The 25,552-nt window shown below is 66.8% G+C and overlaps 1 protein-coding gene across 1 annotated transcript in view; it reads right to left on the minus strand.

Moving 5' to 3' along the window:
* The window catches only part of NOTCH1 (notch receptor 1), a 45,451-nt gene that overhangs the window by 12,974 nt on the left and 6,925 nt on the right, over positions 1 to 25,552 (minus strand). Inside the window, exons 3-19 of the mRNA XM_043470041.1 lie at positions 13,434 to 13,696; positions 12,617 to 12,955; positions 10,452 to 10,574; positions 9,708 to 9,941; positions 9,251 to 9,406; positions 8,905 to 9,090; positions 8,598 to 8,711; positions 7,797 to 7,910; positions 7,290 to 7,523; positions 7,089 to 7,199; positions 6,446 to 6,638; positions 4,866 to 5,011; positions 4,534 to 4,647; positions 2,696 to 2,815; positions 1,863 to 2,015; positions 943 to 1,171; positions 120 to 321 (exon numbers count right to left, since the gene is read on the minus strand). Coding sequence (XP_043325976.1) covers positions 120 to 321; positions 943 to 1,171; positions 1,863 to 2,015; positions 2,696 to 2,815; positions 4,534 to 4,647; positions 4,866 to 5,011; positions 6,446 to 6,638; positions 7,089 to 7,199; positions 7,290 to 7,523; positions 7,797 to 7,910; positions 8,598 to 8,711; positions 8,905 to 9,090; positions 9,251 to 9,406; positions 9,708 to 9,941; positions 10,452 to 10,574; positions 12,617 to 12,955; positions 13,434 to 13,696 — 3,031 coding nt within the window. The remainder of the gene's footprint in view (positions 1 to 119; positions 322 to 942; positions 1,172 to 1,862; positions 2,016 to 2,695; positions 2,816 to 4,533; positions 4,648 to 4,865; positions 5,012 to 6,445; positions 6,639 to 7,088; positions 7,200 to 7,289; positions 7,524 to 7,796; positions 7,911 to 8,597; positions 8,712 to 8,904; positions 9,091 to 9,250; positions 9,407 to 9,707; positions 9,942 to 10,451; positions 10,575 to 12,616; positions 12,956 to 13,433; positions 13,697 to 25,552) is intronic.

Below are 25,552 nucleotides of genomic sequence, written 5' to 3' on the forward strand. Positions count from 1 at the left end.
GCCTCTGCTGCCTGAGCTGGAAACGGCCCTGCTCACCGCCCCTGCCTGCTTCGCCGCCCCCTCCTGGGCTCCCCAGGGTGGCAGAGCCAGCAGGCGCCCAGGCGAGGGCCCGCCCTCACCTGGCAGCTGAGGCCCGTGTAGCCCTGCGGGCAGGTGCACTTGTAGGTGCCGTAGCCATCGTGGCAGGTGCCGCCGTGCAGACAGGGCCGAGAGTCACACTCGTTGACGTCGTGCTGGCAGTAGCTGCCCGTGAAGCCGGGTGGACACAGGCAGGTGAAGGCGTTGATGCCGTCCACGCAGGTACCGCCGTTGAAGCAGGAGCTGGAGGTGGGCAGGCAGCAAGGGGGTGGTGAGTTGGGGGCAGGACCCTGCCCAAGCAGGTACGTCCACGCCGGCACCCTCACTGCCAATCAGGGTGGCCACAGGGGTCTGGGCACCAGGATGGGCCGGCAACTGCCTGGCTGACCTTGGGGAGGCCAGTAGGAGTCCCAGGGGACCCCAGACCCTCACACCACACCACACTCCTTCCTCTGCCTTCTTTAGAACTCGTGCTGAGAGGAGTTTCATATCGCACACAGGTCTGTCGCGATCCAGACAAAAATGAGCAGAAACCAGACCGCATGGGAGATACGTGCTAGAAACCAGGGACAAGTGTGACATTCCATGCTGAGCTTCCTGGCAGCCATGGCAAATAAAGACACAAGCCAGTGACGAGGTCCCCGGCTGATAGAAGGAGGAACAGCAGTTCCTCAGGATAAACCACAGGGTTCCTGCTTCTAAGCCATGAGGGTGGACGGACAACGGCCCTTTCAGGAGGAACGGTGTCTCACACTGGCCTCGAGTGCCCACCCCAGGTGGACCCCTGCCGGGGACACAGGTCTGCTGGCGCCATGCGTGGCCCTGGAGCTGGCCTGCCGCCCCGCACCGGCGGCCCCCTCGCACCTCTCCGTGCAGTCGGGCGTGTTGTTCTCGCAGTGGATGCCGCTGAAGCCCGTGGGGCAGGTGCAGGTGTAGCTGTCCACGCAGTCGGTGCAGTTGGCGCCGTTGCGGCAGGGGTTGCTGGCACACTCGTTGATGTCCTCCTCGCAGAAGGCGCCCTGGAAGCCGGGCAGGCAGTCGCAGAAGGCCGTGTTGATGCCGTCTGTGCAGGAGCCCCCGTTGTGGCACGGGTCTGCAAGGGGACCGGAGGGCAGGCCTGAGAGCTGGGCACCACCCCTCTGCCAGGGCGACCACAGCTGGGGGCTCCTGGCACTGCCCCCGGGGTGTTCCGCAGGGAGCCCCCAATCCAGCAGGCCGCATCAGGAGCTTGGGGTCTACAGTGCCCCACGAGCTCCCGGTCCCCAGGCCATAAGCGCGGGCAGGCTTAACAGTGAGACCCGCACGGGCTGTGGCCACAGCCTTCCCTGCCTGCTGGCAATGCCAGATGGGGTGCCCGGCCTCTCTTGGACCCCAGGCTGTGTGAGCTCCATTCCTCAGGGGTCAGGACAAGAACTAGGTTAAGAGCTACACTGGACGGGGCAGCTGCGGCCCCAGGGAGCGAAGCCCGGGAGTCTGGCTGGGAGATGCTAGGATGGACGAGTTGGGGGCCCATCAGCCTGGCACCAGAGGCCCTGGAACCGCCTGCGACCACCTTGCTGGTTGACAACAGCCACCCAGCCCCGCTCCAGCACTTCCTCCAGCCCCCAACCAGGTGCCCTTCTGAAAGGTCCAGCTGGATCGAGAGGGCTGCCAGCGCCAAGCCTGCACCCAGGTACTGCCCTGCCCACCCTCCCACGTGACCCTGGCACGCTCCCTGCCCCGCGCCCGCCTGGGGACACGGGTCTGGACGTCTCAGAGGCGGGCAGGGCCGGCCAGCCACTCACTGGGCCGGCAGTCGTCGATGTCTGTCTCGCAGTTGCGCCCCGTGTAGCCCGCCTGGCAGTGGCAGCGGTAGCCGCCGTTGGTGTTCTGGCAGGAGGCGCCCGCGCGGCACGGGCTCTTCACGCACTCGTTGATGTCAATCTCACAGGTCTGCCCTGGTGGCGGGGAGGGGGGAGCCGCTGGCTTAGCCAGTGCCCACGGGGCCCCTCCTGCCCGCCCCCCCAGAGCAGGCCCTCCGCCGCCACAGGATGACCCTCTGGGGGCGTCCGGGGAAGAAGGGGCTCTCCAAAGGGCTGCCCCCCCCGACCTTGGGGCCAAGCGGGAGACAGACCTTCAAGCCTGGGAGGGCCTTGCAGCCCACTGGCTCATCCCCCAAAGACGAGGCCTCACTAGCAAGAGATGCCTGAAGTCCCCAAGCCTCCCCCCCCCGTCCCCCCCCCCGGAGTCACCCTGCCAGCCCGTGGCCCCCAAGCCTCTCCGAGCCTCCCCACGTCCCCCCACCCCCTGGGCTCACCCTGCCAGCCCGTGGCCCCCGAGCCTCTCCGAGCCTCCGCATGTCCCCCCACCCCTGGGCTCACCCTGCCAGCCCGTGGCCCCCGAGCCTCTCCGAGCCTCCCCATGTCCCCCCACCCCTGGGCTCACCCTGCCAGCCCATGGCCCCTGAGCCTCCCCACCCCATCCCCCTGGGCTCACCCTGCCAGCCCGTGGCCCCCGAGCTTCTCCAAGCCTCCCCCCGCCCCCATGCCCCTGCCCCCTGGACTCACCCTGCCAGCCCGTGGCCCCCGAGCCTCTCCGAGCCTACCCCCACCCCCGTCCTCCTGCCCCCTGGACTCACCCTGCCAGCCTGCGGGGCAGGCACAGGAGAAGCTCTCGTAATCCTCTGACTCCCGACACTCGCCGCCGTTTCTGCAGGGCCCGGGGGCACACGGGGCCAGCACCACCTCACACGTGGCCCCTGGGAGGGAGAGGCAGGACGGTGAACGCCGCGGGAGCCCCGGCCGGAGGTCAACGCCCCGGGCACGTCCTGACAGAGACCACGGCGGCCACCGTCAATGGGTGGATCTAACGTTAAAGCACATTGGTTGCCCTGCGTGGGGGGCGGGGGGGGGGGGTACATACTGCACGGCACTGAGACCTTGGCTTTGTGAACGCCTGGCTGAGTCAGCATCCGAACGTGAACCAGGGGAACCCTTGGGCCCCCACAGGCTGGGGGAACGGCCTGGGTCTCACCCCCCAATAGTGCCAGGAGCAAGGGCTGGGCTGGGCCTGACACCCCACCACCCACACAACGGCACAGGGGCCCTGGACCCGCTCCCAGCCTCATGCCCTGCTGGTGGCAAAGGGCCCTGCACTGAGCCAGCACCTGGGAGCTGATTCCAGGGGTTCAGTGCCTCGGGTGGCGAGTGCCATCTTGGGAGGCCCCTGAACAAAGGCTGTGACTGCAGGGCACGTGCCAGCCTCAGCCCTCAGCATGGCTGCTTATCAGGGGAGCACCAGACATGGCGTCAGGACCCCGGGTGGGAGCGGGAGTCTGCCTGGACCCCGGCACACCGGGTGACTTCTCCTCCCTGAGAGCCCAACGCGGGGTTTCCTGTTTACGGCCCACGGGGCCGTGTTCCGAGCCCGCGAGGAAGCGTTATCTTCCCGGCCGCCCATTATCTCCCCAGCCCGCGGGGGTGACCGTCCAGGGCCTTTCATTCTATCGGTTTCCACAGTGACCCCAGCCGGCAGGAAATTCGCCAGGGTTTCCGACAATTGTGCAGCGGGAAGCAGGAAGCAGGCGGACGGGAAGCGGGTCAGCACAGGCCGGCTCCTCCCCGCCAGCCGCCAGCCCCGGTGGCAGCGTGTTCGAAAGGGACCCGGGTGCGCCCTGGGCGGCCACCGGGGCTGGGGGCGTTTCCTAACCGGTGGAGGAGAGAAAGTCCAGGTCCCCAGCTTCGGTCAAAGAAAACACTGCTCAGGCCACAGGCCGCCGATGTCGTGAGAACCACAGTCAGGGGCCCCGCCCCTGCCGATGGGGGCCTCTCAGGACCGTCCCTAATGGCAGCACCCCCTGCCCCATCCCCGGGGGGCCTGGTGGCCTGAGCGGTCGTGACTTCCATTTTTTAACACTTGGCAAATCTCTCCTTAGGAGGGGACCCACATCCCGCCTCCCGCGGCCGGGCCAATGGCGGCAGCTGAGACTCCGGGGACCAGTCTCCCGCCACTCTCAGCGGGAACACAGGGTTCCTTGTTTACCCACACAAAGAGGGCCCGCCATCAAAGGACTCCCTCAGGCCTGGCCAGCGATGGGGAGGGCAGTCTGAACGGCAGGCGGGGAGGCTGACAGCCCAGGCCCAGCTCCGCCGCCAAGGGGGCCACCTCCTGGGCAGGTCCCCCAAGTAGGGACTTAGTTGTGCTCAAACTTTCTCCCAGGCACCTGGTTACTTTGTGAGCAAAGACACCTGCAGGGCGAGGCCCTAACACTGCCAGGCCTAAGGCTCGGAGTACAGAGCAGGGCCTCTGGGATGCCTGCAGAGGGATGCAGACAAGGCCAGCCCAGGAAGGCCGCCTCGCTCCTCAGCCACCTGCGCCACCTGCTGAGGCCCCGCCCCTGCCCTCAGGCCCCGCCCCTGCCCTCCAGGCCCCGCCCCTGCCCTCCAGGCCCCGCCCACACCCAGGCCCCGCCCATACCTGTGTAGGGCAAGAGGCAGTTGCATTTGTACCCTGCCACGTCATCGATACACGTGCCCTGGTTGAGACACGGGTTGGATGCGCACTCGTTGATGTTGGTCTGGCAGTTGGGGCCTGGAGAGAGAGGAAACGCGGTCAGTGTGGCCGTCACCCCGGGTGCTGGGGCCAAGTTCTGACTGGTGTGGAGGAAAAGCCCTGCTCTGAGCCTGGGGCCTTGGAGCCCACACCAGCGGGTCCAGGAGCCACCGGCAGTCTCAACCGCTGACCTGTGCTTGGGCTCCGCGCTGCGCCCAGGGCCTGCTCTGGGACCAGGAGCCCCCCGTCCCACTCACCACTGAAGCCCTCCCGGCAGGCGCACACGTAGCCACTGGTCATGTCCTTGCAGGTGCCCCCGTTGACGCACGGGTTCGACTCACACTCGTCGTTGTTGACGTCACAGTTGGCCCCGCTCCACCCGGGGTCACAGTCACACTTGTACCTGCAGAGGCGACCACACGGCAGCTCAGGTGTGGCCAGAGAGGGCGGGGCCTAGGCTGGGAGCACCCCAGACTCTGCCACTGTCCTACGACCTGATTAGATGGAGACACTGGTCCACTCTGACCCTTGGAGTCCTTTAAACGACTTTAAATAGCCCGCCTTGACTAAGACAGTGGTAAGGGTTTGGGACAGTGCCCAGTTCAGAGCAGTGGTCAGGAGACCATCCACTGTTCACTCGCTGCATGACCCTCAACAGGCTGCTTACACTCTCTCTGCAAAATGAGGGCATGTGGTCCCTGCCATGTCCATCACCCCATCCATGTCCATCACTCCATTTAGACAGAGCCAATGCCAGGTACGTAGTGGGTGTCAGAAACTAAAAGTCAGCCTCTCTACATTCTAATATTCTGGCACCCCATATATGGGCGGGGTTCCCACACCAGTGGGGTGTCCTGCAACCCAGTCCTGGCACTGTCTGGAGTCAGCGCAGACTGGGTTAGACTGGCCCCAGGTCAGACACTAACCCCAAGCCCCAAGTTGTCACCTCTACTTCTGACCAAACAGCCAGGAACCAGACCTCTTCCTTTGAAATTTGCAGAAACGGCTCAAGAAGCTCAGAAAAATTGTTTGACTTACTAGATAAATGGTTTACTATAAGCAGGGAAACTTTGAACAGCCTGATGGAAGAGACGTACGGGGCCAGGGATGGGAAAGGTTCAGAGCTGGTCCCCGCCCCATCCCAGCACCTGTTCTCCAACCCGGAAGCTCTCTGAACTCCTGCACTTGGCCTTTTTATGGAGGTTTCCTCACACAGGCGTGACTGAATAAATCACTGGCCGTTGGTGATTAACTTGCCCTGCAGCCCCTCTCCCGGCCTCGGCGGTCAGGGTGGGACTGAAGGCCCCGGCCCCCAGCCTCAGCCTCGGATGACCTTAGCAGCCTCCTTACGGAAGCTCAGTGGTGGTTCAGTCGCTAAGTCGTGTCCGACTCTCGCAGCCCCATGGACTGTGGTCCGCCAGGCTCCTCTGTCCGTGGGATTTCCCAGGCAAGAATCCTGGAGTGGATTGCCATTTCCTTCTCCAGGGGATCTTCCTGACCCAGGAATCAAACCTGGGTCTCCTGCATTGCAGGCAGATTCTTTACCGACTGAGCTGTGGCCCAAAGGGGCTCGGACACGACCCGAGACTGCCCTTCCACTCTCACAGATCTCAGAGATTTCACCTCTGATCTGCTGCCTCGGCGCAGACGCGTTCCCCAGGCGCACTCGGAGCCGAGGGCAGCACTGGGCTCAGACCAGGAGCCGAGCAAGCACCCGCGCACGGCACCCTTCAGGGCCCCCACGGCAGACCCGTCCTGGGGGCGCACCCACCCGCTCTGCCCAGGACCCGCTGGCTCCCCCCTCGCCCCGCCCCAACCCGGGGCTCCGAGGACGCACCCATTGAGGCTGTCGCGGCAGGCCCCGTGGATGCAGGGATTGCTGCTGCACTCGTTGACCTCGGACAGGCAGGTGGGGTCGTGGTAGCCCTCGGGGCAGCGGCAGGTGAAGCCATTGATGCCGTCCTCGCAGGTGCCCCCGTTGTGGCAGGGGCTGTCTGCGCACTCATCAATGTTGATGTTACACATGCTCCCTGCGGGCGGCCCGGCAGCTCAGACACCAGGAGTGGGAGAGGGGTCGGGGTCCCAGCCCTCGAGCCTCAGTCTCCCTCTCCGTGAGCCCCGCCCCGCTCCATCCCAGGCCCTCCCGAGGTGCAGACTCTCACCAACATGAGCTCTGCTCCCAGGACCCAGCCCAGGGCCCAAGCTGAACACGCTCAGGGCAGAGGGCAGCACGTGCAGTGGGAGCCTGGCTCCAGCCTGGCACGCCAGGCTCAAGGACACCCATCGCAGCATCAGCCAGACACCCCCCTCCCCAGCCCTTCCAGAGCTTCTGCCGCCAGCGGCCAAGGCTGCTGGCCCGATAGCTGGGCCCTCACAGTCCCGAGAAGCTGACCTGCGAGCGCAGCTTCAGCCCCTGAATCAAGGCCCTGACGAGGGCAGGAGGGCAGAGCCCTGCGGGCCCCGCATCCTGGGCAGCTCACCTGTGTAGCCCGGCTCACACGCACACTCGTAGCCGTCAATCTTGTCCAGACACGTGCCGGAGTCGCAGGGGTTGCTCGCGCAGTCGTCCAGGTTGATCTCGCAGTTGGGTCCTGGGGGTGGGAGACCAGAGGCGTTCACGCGCTCCTGCTCCCTCATCTGCAGCTCCACCGCCCCCCCACCACATCAGGGGCGCCAGGCACCTGTGGTCCCCTTGAGGCAGAAGCAGAGGTAGGAGTTGTCGCGGTCCTGGCAGGTGCCCCCGTGGCGGCAGGGCTGGCTGTGGCACTCGTTGATGTTGGTCTCGCAGTGGTGGCCCGTGTAGCCCGGCTGGCACAGGCAGGTGAAGGTGGCCACGCCGTCCTTGCAGGACCCGTAGTGGCAAGGGTCGGGGTCACACTCGTCGATGTCCACCTCGCAGTGGGGCCCCGTGTAGCCTGCAGGAATGAGGGGCCACTCCCTGGGTTTCCAGCTGTCCAGGACGCCACCAACCAGACCCAGGGTCCTCTTGTTCCCACCGGGGAAGCCTGTGGATGTCTGGAGCAGCCCCCACCCAACTGCCTGGGGTCCGAGACTCACCCTGCTCTTGGCCCCCTCGCTCCACACTGAGGGGTCACCTTCCCAGCCTCAGTCTCCGACCACCCCCGCTTCCCTGGACCCCACCCGCCCGCTTCTGCCCCTCCGCTCTGCCTGGGCTCGCGGCCCCGCACCTTCCGTGCACACGCAGGTGTAGGTGTTGGGCCCGTCCAGGCACTTAGCGCCGTTCTTGCAGGGCGTGCTCGCACACTCGTCCACATCATACTGGCATAAGTGCCCGGTGAAGCCTGCGGCCGGGGAGGGGACGGCGGTCAGACGCCAGAGGCACAACAGCACCACAGCCAAGCCCGGGCTGGCCAAGGTCGGGGGGCGGGGGCCACCTGGGAGGGCCCCCCAAGAGTGCTTCGGCCAGGGCTGGGCAAACGCCCGTATCCTTTCCTCGCCCTCTTTCAGCGCCCACCCCTGAGGTCCTAGCCCTCGTGCCCTGCCCCCTCAGAGGGGGCTCAGCCCAAGATGGACGGTTGCCATGGCTACAGCCGGGCTAGGCTGAGAATGCGGTTCCCGGCTCGGCATCTGGGACAGTTGATTTGCATCTCAGGAGGTCCAGGGCTCTGACCCCCAACACCTCCCCTGGCCTGGTGTCCCCCAGCCCTTCCCTGCAATAGACTCGGGGCCCCCACAGGCTCCAGAGGCCCTCCCGGCCATCACATCCACTGCCGCTGGCAGAGGCAGGAGGGCACGGCAGGCTGGCCCTCCTCCTGCCGGGATACAACAGCAGGAAGGAGGGTCTCCAGGCCCCGGGCTCCTCAGCGAGGTGGGGGCCAGGACCCTGCCCAGCCCAGCTTTGTCCACTGGGGGCTGAAAACCAACCCACCCCGCCTCCCCACACTCGGGAGGTGAGGCTCTCACGCCTCCTTCGCCCCCCCCGGGGGGGCCTGACCCGGCCTCGACGCAGGAGCGGGGCCCAGTCTCACCCGTGGGGCACTCGCACACGAACTCATTGATCTTGTCCAGGCAGCGGCCATTCTGCAGGCAGGGGCTGCTGGCGCACTCATCCGTGTTCACCTCGCAGTGCACGCCCTCGTAGCCTGGCGGGAGCGGGGTGGTCGGCAATGCCCTGTCCCCTCCACACGTGCTCCCAGCTGCCCAGCGCTGGCCTGCTCTCCGCCGCGCCCCAGAGACCTAGCTCAAATCTCCCCAGATAACTGTTGGGGGGCTGCGGCCTGGGCGGGCGACGCGGCTTCCCCACCCCCAGGGTTGGGCGGGCGGCTGGCTGCCTACCGGGCATGCAGATACACTGGAACTCCCCGATCTGGTCCAGGCAGGTGGCATCGTTCTGACACGGGTTCGACACACACTCGTTGACGTCGATCTCGCAGCGCGGGCCGGTGTAGCCCTGCAGACACTGGCACTCGAACGAGCCCAGCGTGTTGATGCACTTGCCCGCGTGCTCACAGGGGTTGGCGCCTGGCGGTGGGGGGTGGGGGTAGACGTGGCACGGGTAAGGGGCTGCTCTGGGAACGCTGGCTTCTGGAACAGTCGGGGGTGTGCCCGCCTCCCCCATCAGACCCGCCTCCCCGCGTCGGACTATTTCCAGCAGGTCCCCCAGCACCCTGGCTGCCCGTACCCAGCGAGCACTCGTCCACATCCTGGCTGCAGGCCGGCCCCGTGTACCCCGAGGGGCAGGTGCAGATGGCCTTGCCGTTGACGGGGTTGGTGTCGCAGTTGGAGCCCTCGTTGCAGGGGTTGCTGATGCAGGCGTCATTCAGGTGGCACAGCAGACCTGGGCACGGCCGTGGGGTCAGCGGAGGCACTGTCCCCACTCCCCCCCGGCTGGGAACGCGGACTGCCCACAGCTGGTGTCCGCCCCCGCCTGGCTCCCCAGGCCCGCCCCCCCACCATGACACAGCCAGGGACCCTGAGGAGGGCCCTACGATGCCGGAGCTACTCCAGGAGGCTCACGACTGCCCGCTTCACTCCAGGAGGCCCCTTCTGGGGCTCCCCCTTACAAAGCTGTGGTGCGAGGCCCCCCCCCAGGCCTGGCCCCCAAGGGCCCTCCGCCTGGCGGCGGGCTGGGCGCTCACCCGTGCGGCCGTGGGGACACTCGCAGTAGAAGGAGGCCACACGGTCGTGGCAGGTGGCGCCCTGGAAGCAGGAGGCGCTGGCGCAGTCGTCGATGTTCTCGCTGCAGTCCTCACCCGTCCAGCCGTTGACGCACACGCAGTTGTAGTCACCGTGGGTGTTGTGGCAGGTCCCGCCATTCTGGCAGGCATTGGGCATGAGCTGGCACTCGTCCACGTCCTCCGTGCAGTACTGACCTGCGGCGGGCCGGGACGGTCGGGCCGGGCAGTGCCTCCAGCCCCCTCCGCCAAGCCTAGGCCCTCACCTCCACCAGAAGTCTTCCTGACTTCCTCCACCCCCGCCAGCCAGAGTCAGCCTCTCCCCTGTGCCCCTGGCGCCAGGGGGCTCTTGCCTGGCTACTTTGCGGGCACAGGTGTGCCGGGGTCCATGCTCACCTGTGGGCAGAGCCCGTATCCTACTGGCCAGCACCCCTGTGTCCTGGCCAGCAAGCTGGGCTCACACTGGGGACCTGATTGTGGCAGGGCAGCCCGGGGCCAGGCTCCAAATGGCCCACACAGACCTACTGGTGCCACCCGCGTCTGTGCTGCTCCAGGGGGTTGGGGGGGGGCCTCAGACCCTGGCGGGGGGCAGGTCAGCCACAGGTCAAGCATCCTTCCCGTCTCAGATCTCAGTTCCCTCCTGCCTGCCCCCCACGGGGGCAGACTCCAGCGGCAGAGGTGCCCACCCGGGCTGCCCGGTGTATGCACCTGTCCACTCCGGGGGGCAGCGGCAGTTGTAGGTGTTCACGCCGTCCACACAGGCGCCTCCGTTCTTGCAATTGTTCCCCGGGCAGTCGTCAATGTTTTCCTCGCAGTTCTGGCCAGTGAAGCCTGCAGCAGGGGCCAGCAGCCCAGTCAGGCCTCCTTGCAGGGCTGGGCCCTCACCCGTCCGGTCACGCTTGCACTGGGCGCCGGCACCTTCCTGGCTCAACCCAGGACACCCTGCTCTGGGCGGAGAGCTGCTCTCCACGGCCTGCCCTGTGATGCCCACCGCCTTGGAGCCCTCGGGGTCCCTGCCCCACACCCTGCTCTCCTTACTCCTGCGACTGGGTTCCACACTCCAGAGCCCACGGTCAGCACATTCCTAAGCAATCATTTTGTAAAAGGCCAGCTGAACAGATGGAGACCCACGATCATAGGCTCCCCGGGGTTCTGTCGGAGAAGACGTATGTGCCGTGGCCTCTGTGCCTGGGCAACGCCTGCGGGCCCAGCCCTGTGCTCGGCATTCTCTGCACACCCCCACGTGTGGCCGTGGGTGCCCCATCTGACAAGGGCAGCGCTGGGCCAGTTCCCACGCAGGGAACTGGAGCAGGGAGACAGCAGGACCCTGGCAGGCAGTCGGGGGTGTGGGGGTGTGTGTGGGTGCGGCACCCCCCCACTTCCCAGCAGCAGAGGTGCGGGCAGGGTGGGGGCCCCCCAGCCCCTCCCAGCCAGGCCAACCTCCGCGGTACCACCTCCACATCCAGTTAGCTATTAATCCGTTCGACTCCCGCTGGTTCAATAATCAACCCAGAAAGGTGCGTCTGGCAATAGCCAAATCTGCAGCCGGTTACTAATTAATGCCCCTCCCAGGGTGTCTTTGGACCCCCTCCTGCCCCTCCCTTGGAGGCCCCCCCCACTGGAGCCTGGTGCCCACACTCCAGTCCCTCCTGTGTGCGGCGGGCCTAAAGCGCCGCCTCTCCCCGGCCTCAGCCCACCTGCTCCACGTCTGCGGCCCCCTCTGCCAGGCCCCCGCGCTGCCCACCGCCCCCCCAGCCCACACCACAGCCCCTCCTGGCCCACGGGGCCAGATGCAAGGTCGCAGGCTAGGGGCCCCACAGTGGCTCCCCCCCGGAAGGCATCTGAACCCAGACTCCGAAACAGCCACGCAGCCCAGCCGGGCAGCGGGTAGTGCCGGGGCGGGCAGGTGGCGAGGGGAGCACCAGGGACCGGAAATGCACAGGCCTGGCGTCTGCACGCAGAGGCGACAGGCCCGGGGCTCGCGGGCGGGAAGAGCACTTCCTCTTTGCGAGGGCCGGGCTGGGCCAAGGGCCGTGTGGGGGCCGGGGCGACCTTTGGGTCAGTCCTGGGTCAGCCGGACCCTGGGCCCTCCCCTCCCCAGCACCCAAACCCCACCAACCCTACCTCCTCAGTGCCCCACCCCAGAACACCCTCCCCTTCCCAGTTCCTGCCTAACTCCGCCCTGTGCAAGTGACAGACTGGAGGTTTTCGAACCTCTTCGTCATTATTAGTATTTTTAGATCAGCAGCAGCAAAACCGACTCAGATGAAGACTACAGTGGAAAGTCTGGGACACGCAACAGGAACGGTGGAGCTGCTGGGGGGATGGGGAGGGCGGGGCCCACCTGTCACTCCTGCCCCGGCAGTGGGCGACGGAAGAGGCCAGGAGAAAGGGCCACCACTGGGGGAAGGGGCATGCGTGAGGCCCGGCCCCGCCCCGGCCCCACCTCCAGGAACCAGGGGAAGCCCCGCAGGCGGCACCAGCAGGGGTGCTCCCTGCAGCGGGGGAGAGTTCAGCAGCGTGCACGTGGTCCCGGGGACCTCGGGATAAGGGGCCTCCCGAGAGGCCTGAAGGAGGCCAGCGTCCACGGCCCGGGACACTCAGAGCAGGGGGCGAGGAGAGCAGAGTGACCTCGGAGTGGACGGAATGCTCAGGCCCTCCCTGGGGGCGGCAGGGTCCCCAGCACAGGGGAGGAGCACTCGGGGGTCACAGCAGACCCGTCCCGGGCCGGCACTTGGTGGGTGGGTGCCCCCATCCCAGAGCCAGCCCTGCACCACCCCCAGGGCTGCACTCCAACCACCCGGGCTCAGGGCACGCCCCCAGACCTAGCCTGCCCGGCTCCCCGCCCCCTGCACACTTCCGGCGGGCAGTACCTGGCAGGCAGGCGCACTCGTGGGTGGTGTCCCCCGTGGGGCGGCAGGTGCCCCCGTTCTGGCAGGGGGAGGGGCTGCAGGGCACATAGGGCAGCTCGCAGTGGGGGCCGGTGTGGGTGGGGCGGCAGACGCAGCGGTAGGAGCCGACCTCGTTGAGGCAGGTGCCGCCGTGGTGGCAGAGCCCGGGGCTCTGGCTGCACTCGTTGACGTCCTGCCTGCACGTGGGGCCGTGGAAGCCGGCTGGGCAGTGGCAGATATACGACGCCTCGAAGGGCAGGCACTGGCCTCCATTGGCACACGGGTTTGAGGCGCAGGGGTCAGCCTGCTGGCATGTCTTCCCTGGTGGGGGAGGCGGGGGTGGTGGTCAGCCGGCTTCCCTGGTTCCTGCGAGCCGGGGGCAGTGTCCACACCCAGACAAGGGGTGAGCCGGGCATGGGCCCAGTGGCATCAGCTCCTCACCGCCAGGGGACCCCGACCGCTTAGGGGCTGAGTGACCATCGCGGCAGGCACAGAAGGCCGGGGCCCCTCGGGAGCTGACCCAGACTGCGTCCCTCCTGAGCCAGCAGTGACACCACGGCTCCTGCGGGGGCCGGGGGAGCCTCCCCTTTTCTCACAGAGGCTGCGGAGGGGGGTGCCCTCGAGCCGGAAACTGACACCTCCAGAGCTGGAAAGCGGCATGGGGATCCCTGGGTGGGGACTCTGGGCAGTTTCTGGATCGCTGACCCCCACAGCCGAGCCCAGTCCAGGAGCCTCCACGCCATGCGGAAAGGGGCCCGGCACCAGTCACCCCATACCCGCCCCTCGCCGGGGTCCTCACCTGACCAGCCTGGGGGGCAGAGGCACTTGTACTCGGCCAGCGTGAGCAGGTCACAGGTGCCGCCGTTGAGGCAGGGGCTGGCGAGGCAGGCGTGGTCTCGGGGCGTCAGGCAGAGCGGCCCCGAGAAGCCCAGGCGGCAGCTGCAGGTGTAGTCCACCAGGCCGTCTCGTTCCACCGTGTGGCATGTCCCGCCGTTCTTGCAGGGGGCGCTGAGGCAGGGGTTGGGGGCCTGGCATTGCTGGCCCGCGAAGGCCCCGCTGCAGCTGTGGCAGACACCAGGGTGGTGAGCGCCCGCTCCCCAGACAGCCCGCCACCAGCCCTGCCATCGATGGGGGGTCCCCTCCTGGGCAGTGGCCCTCTCAAAGGGCTCAGGGAGGTTCTGGGACCAGAGCGAGAGTCGTTGCCCAATATCACCAGGGTGCCAAGTGCCTCTGAGCTCTCCGCTTTAAAGTGGTTACTTTTACATCAAGGGGATTTCATGTCCATAAAAACAGTGATTATGTTAATTGGAGCAGAAAGTTTGGCGGGCCCCAGCATCAGCTTCAGAAGCCATGGAGGCGTCTGTCTGCACCCACGAGCCACCGAGAAGGGGCCACATGGGCCAGACCCAGCCGTTCTCCGTGGAAGGGAATGGTGTTCTGTGAAACCTTTCGTTTCGGGTACCTGCCTACTCTTTCTCGCCAGCTTTTCTGTAACGAGTGTGCGTTATTTGGGTAATAAAAGAGTTCACAGATTCTTCTTCTTTCAGTATGAATACGACAGCAAACAGGGAAAGGAGTGCAGACGCCACGTGGCCGGGCTCCCCGTGTTGCCTCCGATGTGGATTTCTTTGTCGGGAGTCTGATGCAACAAGACTGCGCTGCTCAGCGCTCCACCCTCACCCACACACGGTGCCCGGACATGGAGTCTCCCTTTTGGGGGTGAAGGCTTCACAAAAGAAGCCCAGCCCACTGCACAGCTGGAGAAAGCAGGGGCCAGAAGGACCGCCGCTCCGGCAGGCCCTGCCCCGGGCTGAGATGGCGGCAGGTGAGTCAGGAGTGGGGGGCGCCCTGCCTCCCCCGCCCCCAGGCCCGGTCCTGGGCGCTGCCCGCCGCCGGGAAGGGATCAGCACCTGCTGCCCCTGCCCTGGGGCCGCCCGTGGCCACCTGTTGCCTCAGCTTCTCGAGGCGGGGAGGTACCCTGCCCCCAGGATCACCTCATGGCCTTGCACTCGAGGGAAAGCCCAGGAGAGGCTCTGGGACCAGCCAGGCCTCCCTCTTCCCAGCAGCAGAGCCTCTGGGGTGGAACGCGGCAGGCAGCAGCCTGGGAAGGCGGCCCTGAAGCTGGGCCCGCAGCCACTCCCCCCCTCCCCTGGCCCCGGTGGGCGGGGCCTCCTCCCCCTGCTGGACAGCCAGAAGCCTTGGGGACCTTGGGGGAAGACAGGGCCCTCCTGGGCTCCGACCACCCCACCTTCCCAAGACCTCCCAGGAGGGGCTGCTGCGTGGGGTTCAGGCCTTCACTCTGGGACCCCTTGCCCTGACAAATGCCAGCCCGCCGGGGCCCCCTCCCTCCCCGCCTGCCCAAAGCTGCACGGGGAGAGGGGGGCGGGGGCAGCCTCCACTCTGGGGTTGGCGGGGGGCGTCCGTGAGAAGCCGGGGCTTTCATCTGAGGCTGTGGCTTGGGCAGGGCGGGCGGGGAGGACGCAAAATGGCCACTCCGGACCACCATCTGTCGCCTGAAGCCAAAAGTCCCAAACCAACTGGCTTAAAGAAAACCAGCTGCCTTTCTGGGAGGGGTGCAGGGGAGGTAACTCAGGCCTGGGCCGCGGCTCCTGCCCAGCCCACTCAGGGAAGGGGAGGAGGACGGGTGTGGCTGGCTCCTCTCTGGGGGCACAGACCCCAGGACACCCCCACTGTGCGCCTGGCACTCTGGCATCTTGGGCTCTGGCAGGGCCATACCCTGGAGCGCGGGGAACGTGGTGTGGCCCCCACTGAGCGTGGATCCAGTTACAGGCCGCCTGTCCTGGCCCGAGTGGCACTGGGAACCCAGAGCCCTGGAGGGGAGGGGAGACCCGGGAGGTAGCACCTCCCCCACCTCTCAATGCCTTCCATTGTCAGGCAGGAGCTGGCCACCGCTCCCTGTTGGAGAAAAGGCTCTTTTTCTTTCCCAGCTACTGAAGAGCAGGCAGAAAGTGGGAGCTGGACAGAGGACGCTTGGTCATCAAAGCGGGGTGGGGGGTGGGAGCCCGCCCGCCCTGTCCATGCCCAGCTCCAAGGCGTGGGAAGCCCACCCAGGTGGGTGAGACCAGGCAGGCCTGCCCCATGGCCTGGGGGAGATGCACGCAAGGCTGCCCAGCGCGTCCTCCGTGTGGGCTCCGCCTCCATCACTGGTCCGGTTCAGCAGCGTTCCCAAGTGGACCAGAAAGGGCACACCGGGGTACACAAGGCTACACCCTCCAGCCATGGGGCAGTGTGTCCCTGAACCCCCACCCCCCAAGCCCGTCCTGAATGGGGAGCCTAACGCAGAGGACTGTGGGGGAATCCACCTGGACCGAAAGCATCCCGGCCAGGGAGGCTGCATGAATTACGCTGGGCCAGCGAGAGGGAAAGCACGCCCAGTAAATCAGGCAGCAGGGACAAAGGGCGGCGGGGGAGCAGGTGCGCCTATGGCCAGGGACGCGGGCGGCAGCTGCTCCTGGCCGGCGCAGCGGCGGCTGCCAGCCCCAGCGGGCGGGAGGCGGGGCAGGAGCCAGGGAGGCTCCTCCGTGGGGGGAAGCAGCGGCTGAGGGGGCCCATTGTCCTCCCTGCTCCCGCCCAGGCCTGGCGGACGCTGCTGTGAAGGCACGCTGCCCATGCGGGCCGGCTCCAGGGCCGGGCCTGGCCGCAGTCCACCATGAGCACCCCAGCCGGGGGAGGGGCAGCCTCCGGTGGGGGGAGGGTGCCGCTGAGGCAGGTGCTCCGGGGGTGGGGGGTGGTGCTCGGTACAGCCAGGGCCTGGCTCAGCTCCGCGGAGGACGCCCCGGGCCAGGCCAGCAGGGTCTCGGCTTGGGGGGTCAGGGAGGCAGGGTGGAGGAGCCTTACAGCCCGTCACAGAGGCCTGTCCCTGCTCTGGGCGGCCTCCGGCCATGCCCCCCTCGCCTAGACATGTCCCCACCTGCACCCCACCCTGGCTGCAGTGCTGGGGTTTCCTGGGGAGGTGCCCATGGCACCCGCACTTCCCTGAGAAGGTGGAGGGCCTGTGGGGCTGGTAGCCATTCGGTCCTGGACACCTGTCCTGGCAGGTCGGCCTAAGTGCCTGGCGGGGACAGGGGCCCGTGCTTGGAGGGGAAAGTCGCAACCGACACCTGCCTCGGGATTCCAGGCCAGGGGCCGTCGGGGGCCCTGAGGCTGGACGAGAACCACCCCGTGCACCATGCCACTCAGCTCCCGGCACCCGGGGGCCCGTGGCGGCTTCCCCTTCCTTGCTCCCCTCTGGAAGGCAGTCCCCCGGTGTCTCCTCCTCCACTCGCCTTCCCTCCGGCCCACACATAGCCTGGCGGGGTGACCTGTCCTCGCCCACCACGGCCAGCACCAGCTGAGGGTCAGGTGGGGCTGGGGGCTCCAGAATCAGAGCAGCAGAGAGGTGGCACCTGGGGTAGGGGGCAGCAGCGCCAAACAGCTGCTGGGCCTGCAGCCCGCCCACCCGCCAGGCTCGGAGCTCGTCGGGGCCTCCCTCGGTGTTTCCTCCGTGCGGCTCCTCCCCCCACCCCCCAGCGCCGCTCCATAGAAATGCAGCCCCAGAAGCGTCCGGAGGCAGATGCTGCCTCGACCTTTCACCCCCTTCACCCGGGACTAATGCTAAATGGTGCTGTTTTCCTTTCTGAGTTAAGTGGGCCATCTGCCACCCCCAGGGGAGAGATGACAGCTCCCTCCTCCCCGCAGCTCCAAGGCGGGACTCAGCGCGGAGGAAGGACTCACTCGGTTCTGCCCTCAAGGCGTCTGCGGCTGAGCGGGGCAGAGCTGGGTGAGCGCAGGGCCCTGGCTGGGTGGGGGTGTGGACGGGGGTCGTCGGGGGGTGTGCCGCTTCCCTCCTTCTGCAGGCCGGACAGAAGCGCCCCAGGGGAGAGGCGTGCTGGGGGCACCACTGACGGATGGGCGAGACGGTCCGTCAGAAGAACTGGGGGCTCTGCAGCGCAGACAGGCACTGCCTGCCAGGCCTGCGTTTCACGCGCGTCGGGAGATCAGGGCACAGGAGGCCTGGTGCAGACACGGCCTGGTCCTCTGGGGCGCAGTGGGCTCTCACTCTAGGCGGCACTGCTGGGTTTGATCCGCACGCAGTTCACCGATGCGTCCCCAGGGACACGGTGGCGCCACCAGGGCCCATGCACCTTCTTAAGGAAAACCGTGGGGGGCGCAGGGCTCCCCGGCCCGAGGGCCCCACCTGACCCTGCTGCCTGGGGCCTGGGATAGCAGCGCAAGAGCCGGTAACCTGTGGCTGGAGGCCACGTCTGCAGGCCTGGGGCCTGTGCCCCAAAAGTGGGCAGGGACCATGCCATCCAATGCAGACAGGGACGGCTCTGCAGCCCGTACCGCCAGGGGGGCTGAGTCAGGGCCTGGGGTCCTACCCGCCACAGCCGAAGGCCCCTCCCACCCCACACGGCCGGCCCCAGCTCTGCCTGCAGCAGGGTGCCTGCTAGAAGACCCTCCCCATACCAGCACTGCCTCCGCTCATAGGCTTTCTGCCCAGGACCCTCCAACAAACACAGTGTCACTGGAGCTGCGAAGAGGGGGGCCAGGGAAAACGGATGGCTCGTCAGGGTACCCCCCTCCTCCCCAGAGGTGGTCCAGGATGCTAAACAAAGATCACTAAGGCCCAGCGCCAGGCAGGCAGGCCCGTCCACCTCGGGGCAGTTTGACCGGGAGGTTCTCAGACCCCCAGCCCAGCCCAAGCGACTGGGGCCACCTGCAGAATGGGCGGAGGAGGCTCCTGCCCCCTTATGGAACAGGAAGATGAGGCCAGGAGGGGGGTGCACCGGACAGACTCTGAGCCCCCAGCTCCGCCCTCAGAGGGGCGGGTTCAAGGACTCCACCTGTGCTCCCGGACAAGGCTTGGCAGGGGTCCTGAGCCCCTCTGGGCAGAGGCTGGTCCAAGGGCCCCAAATCCCAGTGGGGAATCACACCTGCCAGGATGCTGTGTTCACACAGGTGTGGGGTGCGCAGTGACTGGGGTGGTGCTCAGTGGCCTCTGCTGCGCCCCCCACCGTGCCCCCCCCACCATGCCCATCCATCCTGGGGCCCTTCCTCACTGGGCACCACCAAGACAGCTCAGCTGTGAGGAACAGAGCCCCTGGGAGACGCAAAAGCCAGGGGTGCCTGGGGACTCCTGCGGCTCCCAGGGTGAAGAGCTGCGGTGGGCAGGGGCTCCAGGTTTCTCTCAAACCCTCAGCATCCTTGGTCCAGACCGCTGCCTGAGCCGTGATTCTGCCGTGCCCAAGGGCACCTGGACGACGACCCTCTGCCCTCTCTCCTGTCTCGGCCCCTTTCTGCTTCAGGCAGGGTGTGCCCAGGGCAGCCCGGAGCCTGGCCAGCCCTGCACAGGTTTGGAGGCCACAGTGTGAGACAGCACCCCATCACCTGCAGCCCCAACTGCCCCAGGGAGTGACTGCAGGGACCCGGCCGGCGCCTGGGGCCTGGCTGAGCTGCGGTCTGCTTCCAGCCCGCACGGCCGCTGGGCTGGGGCGGCTCAGAGCTGCATGGGGAGCATGCTGCCCTGGCTCCCAAGATTTCAGGGCGGAGGCGAGCGGCAGCCAGGGCTGCAGAGGGGCGGGGGACCCCAGAAAAGGACCATCCAGGTCTGAGGCAGACAGACCCTAACCCCCAACAGCAGCTGACCCTCAGTGGAGAACAGGCAGCGGCCGCAGAGGAGGAAGGGGGTCCAGGCGGGGCGGGCTGTGGAGCCGCTGGGCCCAGCAGCTGCTCCCCACGTTCCGGGCTCTTTGTCTGCCTTTTTTCCCCCAAGTTGCACCTCTGGATGGTTTAGAATAGGCTGGAAAGAGGAAGTGCAGGAGCGCGGGGAAGCCCTTTGTGTTGTATGTGGACGGAAGTGGTCCTCCGGGAAGCCACCTTTCCCACTGTGGGGAAAACAATGCTTTCGGCTCGCCACCTCCCCCCCGTCCCCGCGGTGCTCAGAGCTGCCCCACCCTCGACGTGGGAAGTGGCTGCCCGTCTGAAGGGACGGAAAGGCAGAGGTCAAGCGGCTTCCCGGAGATGGCCCAGCTGCAGTGGGCAGAGAATGACCTAGGCCCACCCACGGGAGGGCACAATGCTGCTTGGCCGGCCCCTCAGGACACTGCAAGAGGCACAGCCAACGCGCTGTCCCGAGAGCCCGGGGGAAAAAAGCCTGCCGCCCCCCACTCCCGCGGCCCTGCTCTGCTGGCTTAATTCCCCAACCATCACCCCCAGAGATGGAGCCAGGCGGTGGACAAAGGTGGGAACGGGTGTCCTTACCCAGGGCTCACCCCAACAGCCCCGAGACCCACGTGGTCGAGCCTGCAGCCAGGGAGCCCCCCCCACAGCTGCCGGGGGGCTCTGTTCCCCACAAGACAGAGCCGGACCCGTGCCCCCAGACACTAGAGACAATGAAGGGATCGATGCGCGTGCGGCCCGCGCCATGGGGGGGAGGCCCGCTTAATCCAAAACTCGATTAATTAAGTCAGCAACCGCAGACTGAGATCCGAGCCAAAGCCAGAAACGATCCTGCAAGTGCCCGCCTCTGCTCGGCCATGCGGTGGTGTGGGGAGAGGGAGGCCTGCCCGGGGGCACTCCGTCCTCTCCTGCCGACTGGAGTGGACGCTCGGGGCAGCCCCGCTTGTTCCCATTCTCCGGCTGAGAATGCAGCACGGGAGGACACTGAGGACCCCCGCCCCCCGACACAGGCCCCAGAAGGAAGACACCGAGGACGCCCCGCCCCGCTCCCAGACCTGTACTCAGGCCCCGCCAGCTTTATCACATCTCTTTCTCAAAACGGCCCGGCAGGGACACTGGCCCATCGTACAGATGAGAAAACCAGGGCTCTGGCAGGCTGTGCCCCTGAGTTTGAATGCAGCTCTTAACCTCTGCTGTCCCCAGTGGTGGCCAGACGCCAGGCACTCGGGGTCAGGGGTGGGGGGCACTCAGAGCACAGTGGCCCCCTGGAGGCAGCTGGCGGGCCAGAGGGAGCTCCCTGGGTGGAGGAGGGGGTGTGGGCCCTCCGCACCCCGTTCCTTCTCCCCCCTCCCCCACCCCGGCGGCCTGGGTTTCTCGCCTGACCGCCTGATCTCCTAGACCGGGAGGGCTGGAGCAGACAATGCGTTCTTACAATGCCACAAGATCAGCTGAAACTCAAAACCCTGGGCTGGAGGTGGGGACAGTGTCTGGGTGAGAAGCCTGGGAATCGGGGCGCTCCCAGCCAGCGGGGTGGGGCTGCCCTGGGCCCCGGCTTCCTAGCACCCCTTCTGTGTGGCAGGAGGGGTCCCAACCAGCGCCGGACACCTGTCACCACCCTCAGCCACAAGGGCTCACGTGGCCTTCCTTCCTGTCTGTCTGGCCCTAGGGACAGAGAGGAAGGACGGAGCCCACAGCCGCCGGCCGCTGGGTGGACCAGCGGAGAGCCGGGCCCTGGTGAGGCTCCTGTGAGACCCCCTCCCTGGACGCCTCTCCCAGCTCGGCTCACCACCTGCCCAGTTCCAACCCCTGCCCGAGGCGGACCACCGGGCCCCGTGTCCCCAGGCTTGCCCACAAGCCCGTAGCCGCCCTGGCCCCCACGCTGGGCCCAGCACAGTCACCGAGGCACGGGACCATGGCAGACACCAGGAGACACAATCCTGGCAGCCACACCCAGGCCGGCGTGGACCTGCTGAGACAGACCCACGCTGTCACAGCCTGGGGACACCCGGGCAGACCAGGCCCGCTGGTGTGAGCCTAGGCCCGTCTGGGCTGGGGGGAGACTCTTCCCCGCGGGGAAAGCGGGTTCTTGGGCTGGCCACGACTTTGCGCCCTTCCATGAAAGTGAAAGTGAAGTCGCTCAGTCGTGTCCCCCACTTTTCGACCCCATGGACTGTAGCTTACCACGCTCCTCCGTCCATGGGATTTTTCAGGCAAGAGCACTGGAGTGGGTTGCCATTTCCTTCTCCAGGGGATCTTCCCAGCCCAGGGATCGAACCCGGGTCTCCCGCACTGTAGGCAGATGCTTTACCGTCTGAGCCACCAGCGCCCTTCCATGATGTCACCCAAATCCTGGGCTGGGCTGGTCTCTGGAGAGCCTTCTGGACGAGGCCTGGGAGCACTGCGAACAGGCCCGCGTGCGGAGTGAAGCCACGCTATGTCCCATCGGGACCCACGTGTGTTAGTGTTTACGGGGGAGCTCAGAGGGGTGGACGAGCAGCCGCAGTCACACAGCCCACCACGGCCTGTGCCGTGCAGGACAGCGCTCTCCCAGCCTGGCAGGGGCAGCGGGCCGGAACAGGGCCGGGCAGCCGACGTGGACCGTGCCTGCCTGTGACCTGGAGGCCAGGCCTTCCAGAAACCTGGATGGGCTCCGCTGGGCCCAGCCCCTACCCAGGCTAGGTGCCAGATTCCTGCCAGAGCGCCGAGCTGCGCCGGGCCTGGGCCCTGGACGCCCGGGGTGGAAGTTGTCACAGCCTGAGGCCCCTGCCGCCGCGGACACCGGGACACACAGCCCTGCCTGGCCTCCCCCGTCTGGTTCTCAATCAGGCCCGAGGCCACCCTCATCCTGAGCCCCAAAGGGGGAAGTGAGGGGAGCCCCACCCTGTGGGGCCACCCCTGGGAGCCGGAACCAGCCTGGCGAGCGCAGTGGAGACCCTCAGGCTGACCCGGAAGGCCCAGAGGTAGTCACCTCCCCTCCCTCCCGTGGTTGGAGGGGAGGCGGAGGCCCCGGGGGCGGAAGTATGGCCAGCAGCCCCCACCCCCGGCCCCGCCTCAGCCCGGCCTTAGCTCAGCATCTCTCGTACTGAAGGGCTTTCAGGGAAAAACACATACACTCAAAACTCTGGCTTCTCCCCCAGACCTGTCATTTCCAGTAACCGTGTAGTTTCCGCTTACCAACAACCGAAACCGAGAGGAAACGGTGGGAGGCAGGTCCCCGAACCCCGGGTCCCTGCGGGAGGGGCACCGACAGAGCATTCCAGGGGCAGCCGCCCACCTCCTCTCACACACATCCCCCGGTGGACCCGCGGTGAGCTGCCGAGACCCAGCTGCCCGTCCAGCAGGCCTCCTGGGCTCGGGGAGTAGGCCGGCGGCTCGGCTGACCCACAACCAAGGGCGAAGGAAGCAGGAGGCCGGCAGGGTCCCTGGAGGAGGGCCAGCGTGGTGCCCACGTCTCACCCCGAGTGCCTGCCCAGCCTCCAGCAGCCTGTCCCTTGTGCGGTGTGGCTCAGACCCCAGCCCCTCTCCCGGCCCGCTGCCCTGACCCTAAGGCCGACATGACGACGTGGGGCCTGCCTGCCCCAGGCCTCGGCCGGGCTGGGTGAGGCTGGCCTTTCGTGCCGCCTGCAGGGCAAAGAGTTTGCTCAGCACATCAGCAGTGTCCACAGAGGGACGAGGGACCGTTTACCCAGCGGAGAAGAGCAACCGATTCAAGCACTTCAGAGACACACGAAGGACACCCAAGCCCGGTGACCCACTTGTCCCAGGAGGGCTCAGGTCGAGGCTGGCAGGGCCTGGCAGGCTGGCGGAGTGCCTCTCGCGTTTGGGAACTGCCACGTGGGCGTTGGAAGCGCGGCCTCCCCAGGGCACCCCCCGCCCCCACCAAGGCTTGCTGGGAACCAGGACCCCAGACGCACCTTCCAGGAAACGGAGCAGCTCAGGTGCAGAAGGCTCAAGTCAGCCCTCCAGAGGCCGTCCCCAGCCCCCACCCAGGAGAGCCCGAGACAGCGCAGCAAGGCGCTGGGCGTCCTGGGGGGGCCTGAGCCACAGAGGGGGCGGGCGCTGCGTGGAAGGGGAGGCCGGGCCCTTGGAGGCGGCCACACGCCACCCGACGGGCGCCCACGCAGAGCAGCAGCCCGGTGTCAGAAAGGGAACAGGCAACGATTAACCTAATTCACTTGAACATGTGGATGCCGGGATGATGATGACCCCTGCCCCCAGCCTCGGGGGGGAGTGGACGGCGAGGTCAAGGCCCCCTTTCCCAGAATGCTTCCATCCCAGGGGCAGCGGGGGTGCAGGTGGGGAGGAGAGTCCCAGCCAGAAGGGACCACTCAGCGGTGAAATCCGGGGGAGGGCGTTCTGTTCCCAGAGTCCCACGTGTCTCGGGGATGCGCAGAGCTGCCCCCCACCTGTGATGGGGGGACCCTCTCGTGCCGCCCCACAAGGGCCGAGCAGGCGTCCAGACGCTAGCACTGCAGGAGCCCTGGTACCCTGCAGGAGACACGGAGCCGCCCTGAGCCCCGGGGGCCACCTGGAGGGGAGCGGCTTGTGGCTAAGAGCGAGGGGCCAGGCCCCCGACCTCCCGCCCTCTCACACCAGGCGGGGTGCCTCCCACCAAGGGTACCCCCGCCAACTCCGAGATGAGCCCCGAGGGTTCAGGAGAGATGTGGTCCCAGGCCAGGGAAAGGCCGGGAAGCAGGCAGACGGCGGGGGTAGGGGCTCAGGTCTCAGACTTGCCCCCCAGCTGCCCCTCTTCCTGCTGACCTGTCCCCAGCCCATCTGCCCGAGTATCCACAGTGGACTCCCTCCAGGAGGCCGTGGCGGGCCCTGGGGCACCCGGGCGGGGTATTCCCACAGCGCCAGCCTCGCGCTGCAGCAGGCGAAGGCGTCTGCCCTCGAGTCTGGTTCTCAAACAAGGAGCCAGGCGTGCGTCTGCCCTGCCCGCCCCGCCCCAGCACCTACTGAGCGCTCAGTAAATGCCTCGCGTTCCTGACGCCCCGAGCAGGCAGGTGGGGTGCCGGGCGTGGAGCTCCGTGCGCTCGTCCCCTGAACCTGAAGTTACGCCACCCTGCCTTAACAAGTATCCCTGGACGCGCCAGGTCCCACTCAAGGGGGCCCCATGGCTGGCCACGCAGACCCAGGAGTGAGCGCCGCCTCTTCCAGGGAGCCTTCCGGACATCCCCCACCCCTGACACCCACCTCCTCTGGGCTTCCATCCAAGGCCGTACCGGGATGACGATGCTGGTGCCGCCAGCAACCACTCCCTGACATTCTCAGGCAGGTCGAGTCCAGCGAGCGCCCAGAGGAGGGACGCACGGACACGCACCCCGAGCGAAAGAAGCCAGGCGGGCGAGGCGAGCGGCGCGAGTCCGCGCGTGTAGACAGAGAGCAGATGAGAGCACGCGGGGCTGGGGGGGGGAGGGGGGGCCTGTTTAATGCCTACGGGGGTTCTGTCCGGGGTGGTGAGAACCTGGAACTAGACAGACATGCTGGTTCCACAGTCTTGTGAGTGTACTGAACGCCACTGAAATGCATACTTTATTCATTTATTTATTTTGCCGTGTTGCACAGTTCCCAGGTGGCGCTAATGGTAAAGAACCCGCCTGCCAATGCAGGAGACCTGAGATGCAAGTTTGACCCCTGTGTCGGGAAGATCCCCTGGAGGAGGACATGGCAACCCACTCCAGTATTCTTGCCTGGAGAATCCCATGGACAGAGGAGCCTGGAGGGCTACAGTCCACGGGGTCGCACAGAGTCAGACATGACTGAAGCGACTAAGTTCCCCGACCAGGGATGGAACCTGTCCCTTCTGCAACGGAACCTGAGTCCTAACCGCTGGGCCACCAGCCAAGTCTCCCGAAACGTACATTTTAAATGTCTAACATCATAAAGCTTATGATACATGCAACTGATCACCAAAATGCAAATATCAATTCTCCCTTCCCCCCGCCCCGCATCTAGTCATCAGCAACCTGTGACCTCAGCAGAGCGAGGTGGGAGGGGCCTTGAGGAAGGAGATGCCCGGAAAGAAGCCAACAGAGGCCACTTTGGCAAAAGGCTCTTCTCTGCCCGCGAGCCCTTCCTCCGCAGCAGCACCTGTCAATCACAGCCCCCACCCTGGCGGGTGTGCCCACAGCCCACCAGCAGGCCGGGGGTGGGGATGAGGACACCGAAGCCCAGAGCTGGTGGGGATGAGGACACCGAAGCCCAGAGCTGGTGGGGATGAGGACACCGAAGCCC

The sequence above is a fragment of the Cervus canadensis genome, chromosome 5 (assembly GCF_019320065.1).
Source record: "Cervus canadensis isolate Bull #8, Minnesota chromosome 5, ASM1932006v1, whole genome shotgun sequence".
Lineage (NCBI taxonomy): Eukaryota > Metazoa > Chordata > Mammalia > Artiodactyla > Cervidae > Cervus > Cervus canadensis.